General features: G+C 40.5%; 1 protein-coding gene across 2 annotated transcripts in view; it reads left to right on the forward strand.

Moving 5' to 3' along the window:
• arhgef3 (Rho guanine nucleotide exchange factor (GEF) 3) overlaps nucleotides 1-12,763 on the forward strand; it is a 60,157-nt gene that overhangs the window by 2,215 nt on the left and 45,179 nt on the right. For both annotated transcript variants that reach the window (XM_039770725.1, XM_039770726.1), the window contains exon 2: nucleotides 1,551-1,610. In XM_039770725.1, the coding sequence (XP_039626659.1) occupies nucleotides 1,551-1,610 (60 nt within the window). The remainder of the gene's footprint in view (nucleotides 1-1,550; nucleotides 1,611-12,763) is intronic.

The following is a 12,763-nucleotide window of genomic DNA, read 5'->3' on the forward strand; positions in this document are numbered from 1 at the left end:
GTTCCACTGAGATCTCAAAGGAGTTCCCCTAACAAAGGCACTTGAAATCAATGTGAATTCATTCCAAGCAATTGCAGTTTCTTTTAGCTCCAAGTATATGGTAGCCAAGTGAAAATGCTGTAATAAAAACCTCCTTCATTTATTAACCCTGCAGTAACCTGTGCTGAAGTCACAGGCCATGCTGAAAAACAACATCTGAGAAATATTAAAATGATGAATTAGCATCACTACTAATGACAGCATAGAAGCTGAACATGCTTATCGCATTGTGTTTGTATTACTCAATACAGGAGTATAACGAATAAGAGCAGTGTGTTTGCAACCACAAACGCCTGGGTTCAAAGCCCATGACTGGTTGCTCTCTTTCTGGAGTCAGCATGTTCTCCCTGCAGCTGCATGGGGTTTCCACCCACATTCACAAACACTTGAGTTTTTGTAAATTGGCCCAATGGGTGCGTGTCAGTGAGCCCTCGGATGAACTGGTGTCCTATGCAGGGTTGGCTCCTACCTTTCAATCAATGCTGCCAAAATAGGCTTCCGGCTTCCTGTAACTATAGTTAGATTAAGCCAGCCAAGGATGTTGTTATTTTACAATATGTTTTGCTTGATCCCGCTTCTCCCATCATAGTAAGCAGGTCAGTTTCTAACCTTTTTTTGCCAGCTGCTATACCACATGCACTTCTGAACAGGTAATCTACCTGAAGCTAAGCATGTTTGGGCCTGGCCAGTACTTGGATAGGAGACCTAGATCTAGAAAAATCTTGGGTTGCTGCTCGCAGAGATGTTGGTTAGCCCAGTAAGGGTTACTTAACCTGTGGTTTAATTGTGGTTCCCAATATACCAGCACAACAACTGAGAAATTGTGCTGCAAAAATGGCAGTGACCTTCAGATGAGATGTAAAATCAAGGTCCTGACTCTCTATAGTTATAAAAAAATCCTTGGCATATTTTGTAAAGGGCAGGGTGTTTCACAATGTCCTGGGTAAATTGCCCATCCATGGCCTACTCATTTTGGCCTCCTAACCACACCCCATCTCTAACTGGCTAACTTTCTCTCTCATCCCTTCACCAGCTAATAACTGATGTGCGGTGTGTGTACTTGTGTAAAATGGCGGCAGTTGCATCATCCAAGTGGATGCTGCACACTGGTGCTGGTTGAAGTGGCTCCCTCCTCTCTATTTAAAGTGCTTTGAGTGTCTTGAAAAATGTTATATAAATACAATGCCTTCTTTTTTGGGGGGGCCTCAAGTGGTATACCCATTTTAGGACACCCACCCCACTTTTGTGTGATATGGGAGCCACCACAGGCTTGGGCTACAAGTGTTTTTTTATCTCATTTATGCCAGGGAATAGTCCTGTTAATGAGGTGCACAATTCATACCCGGTACAGAGCAAGTTCTTGAAAGGTCCATGCATGGCCAGCTTTGCGTTTTAGGGAGAGACTGAAAATGAGGGGTATGTAAGTGTTAGTGTGGTGGTCTGATGATGCAGGGAGGGGTGCAACACGGGCAAACCACTCACACTTCTGATATCTATTTGCTCTCTGACAGAAAAAGCGGACGCAGAAGAGGGATGAGGATTCCTTCAGCCTCTGCAGCCTGGAGCCTGGCGTAAGTAGCACCCAATGCTTCTTCTTGACCTTCTTTATGTGAAAGCTGACTCAAAATTAACTCTGTATGGTAGACATGCTGATTTTTTAAGGAAAAGGTTATGTATGTCGAGGGGAAGTGGTCATAAGTATTGGAAGAACTGTGGTGAAGTGAACCTTTGTCTTTTTTTGAGGACAGAGTAGGGACAAAGAGACCACTAAGAAGTTTTAGAATGAGGTGTCAGGCTGTTTAAATACATCAGGATTGTTGTAGTGTGCAAGGCCATCTGGCGGCTGCACTCTCTCTCTGTGCTAAAGCTACAAGAATGCTATGAAACATTTTATAGAAAACAATGACAAATGGGCAACCATACTGGATGGGGGACACTTGGCCAGGGGGAAAAAATGGTATAGCTTTAGTCTAATGTTTTACCTCCTATGTAAAAGTCATATGCCAATTATTACACTTATAGGAGCAAATGAGACTGGCATTGTGTCAGAACAGGTACAAAAGTTGACTCTAAACCAAAACTGTAGCAGTTTGCTTCTTACTTCTGACCCTGAAGAAAAGCGTCAATGGTTATAAGATGTTTCTGTACTTATAAAGTTCCCAGGAATGCTGTTTTCTATAAAAGGCACTTTATAAATAGATTTGTTTTGTCTGTTAATAAAATAAATAATGCAGAAGGTTCTTCGTGCCACAGTATAAGATGACAGAAAGCTGGGATGTGTGAACAGATTACAGCAAGGTCTCATTGTGATAAATGTCACAAAAGTCAGTTCCTACTTATTTTTGCATACCACTCTTCCCTGAGTGCTGTAACACAATTTCAGGTAAAATAACATAAAAATCTGCAGAATTACGTTTAAACCCTGTCATTAAATTGTGCTTCAAATGTCAGTCAAATTCACTTTCCCCAAATCAGATTCTGCTTATAGTATATGCCTGTTGTATGTAAACAGAAAACATATTTGTATTTACGCGTGTGGTATACAATATGTGGTCGCTCTCTGTTTCTACCTACCTCAGAATGCAGTGGAAGTAATTATTTTTTTAACACTTTAATGATTGGATCACCAAAAAAGAATTTTAAAACCAGGTGTAAAAGGAGACACATATTGATACAGAGCAGAGTCATAACGTTTGTGTGCTGATCAATTTCTACAACAGGATTGAGGGATTTCTTTGCTATTTTTTCATTTGAAAACAAGTACCTTCTTTGAAAGTTTGCAAAACAAACAAGAATATAGTAACAAAGGAGTGAGTAAACATCTTATGGCATTATTCACCTTCTTCTGTCCAAGCAACTTATTCTGCTATCTGATTTGTGTTGTTAACTACCACATAGGGCCCACCAGTGAAATACAACTTCTCTTACCATCTTTTTAAACCACTCTATGAGGTGACTGGAACTGTCTCCTCTGGCATCAAGTGCCCACCAGGTTTTACCAGCTCCTGTGAAAGTGGCCGAGAGAGTCTAGAAACCTGCCTTGAAACAAAACAGCAAAGACTAACTTGATCTTGATTTTCAGTATGGGTATATAGGGTCTTATGATCCTTCTGGCTTTTAGCGTTTTAAGTGGGTTGTATTAGAAAAGTTACAACAGTGATAAGTGACTGGTGGCAGCCAAGACTAACTTCCAAAGTGCGTTAAAAAATAGGAAAGTTACCTAGAAACATTTAAAAAGCCTCAAAACCAAGTGCAAGCAGACGTGAACCCTAGAGCTGGCACCATTGCAAGAAACACAAATATACCCACAATTGGGCTTGAAGAACTGAATGCCAAGCAGTAGGTGCCAATTGGGCTTGGTCACCAGATCTGTCATTTTGCTTGTTATAATTGACTGGTGATGTATTTTCTGCCGTAACGTTGGTGACTGGTGTTTTTGGGTTTTTTTTTTTCTCCTCCATCAACTCACCATATCTCATACATGATGAGCTCATATTGAAATTTGTTTGTGCTAATAAAATGGCACTTAACCTATGTCAAACAAACAGTAAAACAGGGCAAGTCGTTATGTTTGGAAGTCATGAATGTTTTAACTGTGTCTTACACTGTGCTATAGCAGCACACCTGTGCAAGCTCACTTAGCCTATATTCAGTGAAGTACACTGTACAAGCTTAATTGAATCAGGCAATCACACAAGTCATTAGGATGTGGAAGGAAACTTTACATAGACAAAGGGAGAACATTCAGACACCACACAAACATGATTTGGATGTAAACCCAGTCTCCTGAAGATTTGAGGCAGTAGCATGAAGCAATGCACCACCACACTACCCACTCTCAACATGATGCTTTTTTTTTTGGTTTCCCGCTTTAACAAGGTGCACCTCTTCTTTTGGCTCCTTAGCAACGCGAGTTTGTTTCTTCTTTTCAATGTTTTTCTTGAGAAGGACCGGGAAGGAAATGTGCTCTGGAGGGCAGACTCCACCCGATCATCCTGAAATAGCGCAGCATTTACGAAGCTCTCCTGCACGCTAACGCACTTCCTGCTTCCTGCCTTTCATTTGCTGGGAAAGCGTTGTGAGTGTCATGGAAAGCAGGATGCTAGACGAGAGGCAGCTTCTTCTATGGCTGCTGTCTGGTAGTGATTACAGGCCTTTGCAATGGCTGATGTCAACTCCTATTCATCACATATCTGTCCCATCCATCCATTTTTTTGTAATAGAGTAATAGAGTAAGTGAGCGCCGTGCAGAAATTTCCTATTACCTCTGACCTTTGTGTAGGCAGGTTCACTGTTGTTTTCATGTTATGTACGAGTATGTAGCCAGTACGTGTATCAATAAATGAGCCCCCTTCACACTTGCCATTAAAATTCATTTTGCACTAGATTATATGTATAGTTTTGCCAGATTACATTTACAACTGGCACTAAATTGTACCTCCAATGTCTGCCTTGTGTCCAGAGAGAATGAAAATCACCTTTCCCACTTCAAGACCAAATCAGATTTTGCGCACATGCCTGTTGTATGTGAACAGAAAACATATTTGCATTTACACTTGTGTTATATAGTATGTAGCCACAGTACATATTTGTTTCTAACTTTCACAGAATGCCGTCTAAGTGATTCATTTTTTTAACAATGTAATTATTGAATCACCAAAAAGAATGTTAATTCCTCGTGTAAAGGGCCACATTTATAGATGAAAGGCAGAGTTCATGCTGAATAGGATTGTGTCATCTCTGGTCTTCCTAGTATAATCCATCAGTCAATCCAATTTTCTTTGGTAGTGCTCCTTTTGTCAATATGTATCATCTTGAAACAGTCTGAAAAGCAAATGAGAATATAGTAAGAAAGGAGTGAGAAAAAGTCTTGTTGCGGCATCTTTTTGCCTTCTCAAGTCCAATTGATTAATCATGCTATCTGATTTGTGTTGCTAACCAGCACCTATGGCCCACTGGTCAAATATAACTATGCTTACCACTTTTTTTAACTCAAAATTCAAGGTGACTGGGGCTGTCTCCTTTGGCATCAAGTGCCCACCCACGTTTTACCTGCTCCTGGGAGAGTGGCAGAGTTTGACAAGGGCCTCCATAATGGTGATGTCCAAATGAGTGTTGAGAGAATCCAGAAACCTGCCTCCAAGCAAAATGACAAAGGCTTACGTAGTCTTGATCTTCAGAATGGGTATATGGGAGCTTATGATCCTTCTGCCTTTTAGAGTTTTAAGTGGGTGGTGTCAGAAAATTTACCACAGTGATAAATGGCAAGCGGCTTTTTGTCACTTTTTGATCTTTGATCAAAAGATCAATGTCCTCCTACCACGTTGAGGCAAATTCACCTGCTAAATGTGAGCTGGCTTAATGCCCTGTCACATTACACACATTATACAACTTTTCCAACTTTTTTTCAATCACAGACTTCATTTACATCATCTTAGCGAGTTGGAGGCAACCACAGTGTATTCTTGTGATTGGCAGTCATTTAGTGTGACAAACCCAGCAACTCAGTCCAACCATCATAATACTCACCAGTTTAATTCAGTTTTAAGTCATAGTTGCAGACTTATGTGAGAACTAACAACCAATTAGAGCTTAGCCAGAAGTACAATACATATACTGTAATCTACCTATAATGAATAAGAGACACAGGTGTTTTGGACCTCATAAACAGACGAGAGTCTTATTTGTCTCATTTTTGCGTTTTACATACCATGACAGAATAGAAAAAAGAACAAAAAGGGTGAGATTGTGGTTGAATTTGTTATACCTGGAAAGCATTTACAGTATACAGCGTCGACTTTGGCACACAGCAGGTTAACTGGCTGTCAGAAAATGGGTAAGCTTGTGACACTCTGGAAATATGAAACTGCGCTGGAAATTTGTTATGAAATCAATTAATTTGTCATTGCCTGCAATTTCTAGTAGTGTAATCTGACTTACTCAGGTGACGAGATCAGCGACTACAGTCATGTTTGACAGCCCCTCTGATTAGAAGATGTGAAATGTACCACCAGCTTTAGGACATTGAAATTGGTTTGATTCAGTTTATTTTCATTTAGTGCTCTTCACTGAATGCAAGTTCACAGGTAAAATGCAATTACTACAAATTATGAATTAGATAATGCATACACATAAAGGTAAAGATTTGTTTCAAAACACAATAAAATAAATTAGTTTCAAAACCATTGGCATAAATGGATCCTAACAATTTTGTATATGTTTAATAACACTATGAAAAGGTAAGTTTACCCTGTTGTGATCACATGTTGTCATAATAACAATCCTGCTCAGCCCATGAAGAACCACAGGTTCAAACATTTGGCATATTTGGTTGACTGAGGTATGACGCTAACATTTCCTGCAGTATTGCTGAACATCTCTTAGTTAGAATCCCTCCTAATAATGACAATCCCTTAGTGCCACAAAATGTCAGTGGTTAAGGGAAAGTCAACTGTCTCAGGGAAACCTCGTGTGAACATCCATTTTAGAAAGGGACAGGGTGTGTCCTTGTTGAGGGGCAGCATCCTTTTCCTTTTGTGCACCACACATATTCAGAGGCTATCTGAAATTTACAGATCATTAGGGTTCTTATTACGTCTGGATCACGTTTTTTGGGAATGCAGCCCAAGGCAGATATTAAACTCCATTCAATGCTGAATACTAGCATGAGAAGGGTAACCAACAAATAGCATAAGGGAAAGATTAAAAAACCTCTGATGAAACAGCAAATTTGTAAGCAAACGTTATAATTATTCTTCATTTCATTTATAAATACTCAACTGAGAGTAGAGGGTCACAAGGATGTTAAGTGCCACATAGCATATGCAATTCTGTCAAATTTAATAGGATGTCACTGTCACTCGTCTGTCCATTTATCTGCTCATTCAGCTCAGTTCTATGATTAAAGATCTCATGGGATGGAGTTCTAGGCAAATGGTTTGTAAGGTAAATGATTTAATGAGGCGGCACGGTGGCGCTGCTGCCTCGCAGTTAGGAGACCTGGGTTCGCTTCCCGGGTCCTCTCTGCGTGGAGTTTGCATGTTCTCCCTGTGTCTGCGTGGGTTTCCTCCGGGCGCTCCGGTTTCCTCTCACAATCCAAAGACATGCAGGTTAGGTGGATTGGCGATTCTAAATTGGCCCTAGTGTGTGCTTGGTGTTTGTGTGTGTCTTGCGGTGGGTTGGCACCCTGCCCAGGATTGGTTCCTGCCTTGTGCCCTGGGATTGGCTCCAGCAGACCCCCGTGACCCTGTATTCGGATTCAGCGGGTTAGAAAATGGATGGATGGATGATTTAATGATGACAGTTCAGGAAGTGTCCCTTGTTAGTGTTTATTTTATTTCAACAATAATTTACGTATTTAGTATATTGGCATCCAGTCCAGAGTTGGTTCCTACCTTGTACCTGAGACAGGCTCTGGCTACCCTTGACCCTGACCCTGGGTCAATTGTATTTGAGAATGCTATGTCATGCCATGCTGCATCATGTAAAGTCATGTTAAATTATGTTATGTTACATTTCATAGAAGGGTTTCTCAGAGCAATGCAGAGGCTGCCATATGTAAATGAACTCAGTGGTTGTCACTGATGCATCATTTTAATAAGTTGTGTGTTTGCAGTGGGCGGCACGGTGGCGCAGTGGTAGCGCTGCTGCCTCGCAGTTAGGAGACCCGGGTTCGCTTCCCGGGTCCTCCCTGCGTGGAGTTTGCATGTTCTCCCGTGTCTGCGTGTGTTTCCTCCGGGCGCTCCGGTTTCCTCCCACAATCCAAAGACATGCAGGTTAGGTGGATTGGCGATTCTAAATTGGCCCTAGTGTGTGCTTGGTGTGTGGGTGTGTTTGTGTGTGTCCTGTGGTGGGTTGGCACCCTGCCCAGGATTGGTTCCTGCCTTGTGCCCTGTGTTGGCTGGGATTGGCTCCAGCAGACCCCCGTGACCCTGTATTCGGATTCAGCGGGTTAGAAAATGGATGGATGGATGGATGTGTTTGCAGTATGAGTTTAGTTTGATTTATACAAGTTATGAAGTATATGGCAAGTTGGTGCATTGGTTAGTACTGTTTGCTCATGAATCCAGCTTCCTAATTTCAAATCCAATGTCTGTGTGCTGTTTGTATATGCTGTATTCTCTGTGTCTACATGTTTCTCTGTATATTATGGTCTTCTTCATCCATCCCAAAGACATACTGGCTAAGTTTGTAACCAACTCTGAATGTGTGTGTAAGTGGGACCTGCAATGATCTTGTGCCTCATCCAGGTATGGTCCCTGTCTTTTACTCAGTACTAACAGAACAGACGTTGACTCCTTGTAACCAAAGAATTAGATTAGGCAAGTTTGAATGTGTTATATAGGTTTATCAAGCCTCACAGATGTGAATGTGCACCCGTAGTAATGCTTGTGCAACAGGCATCATGTGTGGGGTGCTGGAACAAAGTGTACAAGTGAATAATTGGCATCATCCTCTCACAACCACCGTGCGCCATTGGCTACAAAGGGTTCACTTCCACCACCACAGTAGAAGGGTGGTAGTGCTTTAAGTAGTGAGAAAAGCACTATATAAATGTAATAAATTATTATTAATAAGGGTGGAGCAGCTTCTAGGACCTGAGCTCACATCCCTGAATTGGATGCATGCTCGGCTCAGGGAGATGTCAGCTCTGTCCAATTGCATCACACTTGTGTGACCCCCTGTTGACTTTGGATTTGAATTGAGACTGTTGAAACAGGCTGATCCAGCAGAGGTCGCCATTTAGTTTTCATCAGGACAGAAAAGCTTTGAAGTCTTTTAGTTCTGCTCAAATATTTTTATGTGAAGTGGAACTGAGAAACAGATTACTAGATTTTCGTTTCTATAAGATTTTCCCTCTTTTCTGTTGGGAATGTTTTCAGCGAGTTCAATGTTCGGATGTAAGACGAGCTTTGTGGAACAGCTGGTCTTTCTTATTGACTTGTGCTTCTCTGGGTAATCTGTAAATAGTAGATCTTATATTCTGTATTCCCTGCCTGATGTGAGGTTAGATTATTTTCAAAAACGTGCTTTAAACGTGTGCTTAAAAAAAAACATGGGGTCATGAAAGAAAAAAGCAACTCAGTTTATATGATGTGTATCAGTTATTTATCTGAGCAAGAGAGCAAGTTGTTTTGAGGAGATAATCTAAAAACAAGACTAGTAAGTTAGATTTTGTAAATATTTCTTTAGTTCCTGGGAAGTAACTGTAACTTAAAAGTACAAAACAAAACCATGTACCCTGAGTCAGCTGCATTATTATTTGTAAATTTCATCTTTGGACTGATTAAAATTTATTTGACTCAAATTAAAAGTGATAATGTGTGAAGAGTTTAGAATTGGTAAGTACAGAATGGCCATTGACACTATTTTTTTTACTTATTATCAGAGCATGTGGGCTGGCTACACTAAATGAGTAAAACGACTGAGGTTTGACAGTACAACCCAAGTGTCCTCCATAAAGTTACTGCTCAGGACAAATTGTGGAAAATTCAGTTACAGTGTCAGATGGTCTCTTGTTGTTGGGTACCCTCCCTCTATGTTTCTTTTCATAAAACCTGGCTTCTGTCTGGCCTGCCATGCTTTCTGCCCACCCGGTGCTGCTTGAGAATGAGCTCACAATCCAGCACAGCTGAGAGAGGAAGCAGATCACCTTTAGCGTAACGTAGACTAAGAAAATATATTGTGTAGAAATTTTCACAAACAAGACCAGTTGTAAGTGAATTTTGTTCCACAGGATGCTCTGCCCTATAACAATTCCACTCGACGGACACTGTGACAGGAGTAATCTATCACAAAGCCTCAGTCATTACATGTTGCACGTATAATCAGAAGCTTCTTTGTTCCTTTGCAATGAGCAGCTGTCTTCCTATAATATATGATTCTCCTACAATGGTCTTTATAGGAGCCCACTGTGCCTTCTCCTACTAAAGTAATTGCATTTGCATCAAGCAATTGTCAAGTCACTTTACTCTGTATTTCCTTTTATGTTTCCCAGAATCTCTACTTAAATGAAAGCTGGGTATATTGTATATCCAGACATTTTGTTCCATACTGGCTTCTTAGATCAGAAATGCTTGCAAGCTTCACTTCTACTCGGTTTTCAACAGAATCCTTTATTTGAAGTTCACATGTCTAACAGAATTTATCTGACACAATACCTTTTTTGAAAATCCTTGGTGATTCTTAAGACCTGGATTAGGTTTTTAATGACAATGTCTCTCTGCCAAAACATTTGAAACACTTTTCATTCTAGCACTTGCACTTTGACTTTGAAAATATTCCTGCTTCTCTTCCACAACAACAGAGGTTTATAGGGTCCTCTTTGCCATGTGTACAAAGTATGGAGAAAGACTTACTTGCACATGCTGGTCCCTATCCTTTTTCCCAGACAACATTTTTCATTTCCAATGCTAGATAAACCCCAATATAGGTTATAATGATCTGTTTTTTAAGATCTGATGCTGGTGTCACTTGAACCTAAACATTTTAACTGTCCCCACTCTCTATGTGCTATGGAACCAAAAAAAATATTTAATGAATCAAGGATTGGCTCCGGCAGACCCCCATGACCCTGTGTTCGGATTCAGCGGGTTGGAGAATGGATGGATGGATGAATGTTCATTAAATTCATTCATTTATTTTCAGTGCCCTATTTTCAAGAACATATTTACAGTGAGCTACAACCTATCCCAAAAACAAGCCACATTGTATCAGGTGCTTGCCCACAAAATGGCACACTGATTCACATTGAAAAAAATTTAAAGGAACCCATGAAACTGAGTATTGTGTGTTTCTTGATGGTGGAAAGAAGTATACATGAACATGGGTAGTATATGCAGATGTCACAAAGAACATACCACAGTAGGGATAGGAGTTGTATCTGTAATCTGTGTGCGATCAATGCTTCAGATGTATGAGATGAATAATTTTAGGGGGTAAACAGAAGCTGTGCTTTGACTTTCGTTTAGCTAACCTGTGATCATGTGCATGATTTCTTGCATGTGTTGTAAATGCATAGTTTTGTTTATTCATTTTGTTACTTAAGAAGGCCCTTTTAAATACATTCTTGCTTTAGTTTGGAGGTTTTGTATGTGTAGAATTTGTATTTTTTTACGTTTATTCTTCTCTGATTTTGGTTTGTGCCATTACATTTTTAACATTTTCTTTATTTTCTTATGGGACGCCATTGTGTTCACCGGTCACAGACCACATCTTGCAGCCACTGCAATCTGCAACATCATCCAGCCCTTGTATAAATATGGTGGCCGGCACATGCTGTGATCAGTATGCCTTTGCGGATAAGCTTTACAAATAAAAAGACTTCTTAGTATTAGATATCTTTCTATTCAATTAGGACTAGTGTTAGAATCCTATATCTCTTGACTTCGACCCTGGTGTTGTCCTTTGGCTTTCAGTTTGCTCTTGACCTGGGGCCTCATGTATAAACGGTGCGTACGCACAGAAATGTTGCGTAAGAACTTTTCCACGTTTAAATCGCGATGTGTAAAACCTACACTTGGCGTAAAGCCAGGCACTTTTCCGGTATGGTACCTCATACCTTGTCGTACGCAAGTTCTCTGCTCAGTTTTGCAGACTGGCGGCACCCAGCGTCAAAGCAGTGCTACTGTTCCTGTGTGGTTACTCTTTATTTTCCTGATGCGGCTTTATAAATACACTGAAACTAACCGCATATTGTTTATTAGTGTAACGCATCTGATTGTAATTAACTTGTAACAATATAATGGTCCAGGGAATAGCCATAGTATTCCAAATACCATAACTGCTTTAGCGTTGTTACTCTCACTGCACCTTCTTCTTTCAGCTGCTCCCGTTAGGAGTTGGCACAGCGGATCATCTTTTTCCATATTACTCTCACTGCACCACTTGGAGTATTTATATCACTGTATCTGAGTGTGAATCACAGCAGCAGCTGTTCGGAAAGAGAATTATCGGTATACAGCATCGACAAAACGTTTTAAAGCCTTTCCTGTACGGACCTCGAGGTTCAGAAAAAGTTTCATCCCAAGAACTATAAACGCACTCAATCACTGCTCCTTGTAGAACTGTTTGTACTTATAAGTACAATTACCTCACTGTAAACTTGTACTACAGTTATAATATTGCACAACCTGAGCCACTTTATAAAGCACGTATTTACATATGATGACAATATCACTTTTAAGATGAAATGCAGCAAAATATGTTTATTATAGTATACAGGTAAAACTTTAACTTCATTTAAATAATCTATATTCTTCACTGGGACTGGCGTGAAGGATAGAATAATTAAACATGTACTACGAAGATATTTCAGTGTTCCTTAAACTTTTTAAAGAATGCAGTGCTCTAAGTTTACAGATGGCTTAACATCTATTACAGAGCTGATTGTGTGGCAATCGGTTACTTGGAGAAAGAAAAGCAAGAACTGTATGGGCGGCCACGCCAATACATATTGAATATAAAACAGAAAGAGAAAATAACGACACAGCTAAAAATGCAGCGGCAAATTTCGACAAAAGTTAAATGCTTGTGTCATGAGCACGAGGCGGCTAGTGTCTGCAACGTACGTGGCCATCCGCCGTGCATAAGCTACCTCACTGACATTGGCGGGCGAAGGAGCCACCGATTCTTTTTCTGCCCAGTGCCACCACAAACCTAGAGCCGCCCCTGATACTGCTGCAATAAATAATTTCATCGATGGTCGTGCACAATCGCTGCGCTG

The sequence above is a fragment of the Polypterus senegalus genome, chromosome 12 (genome assembly GCF_016835505.1).
Source record: "Polypterus senegalus isolate Bchr_013 chromosome 12, ASM1683550v1, whole genome shotgun sequence".
Lineage (NCBI taxonomy): Eukaryota > Metazoa > Chordata > Cladistia > Polypteriformes > Polypteridae > Polypterus > Polypterus senegalus.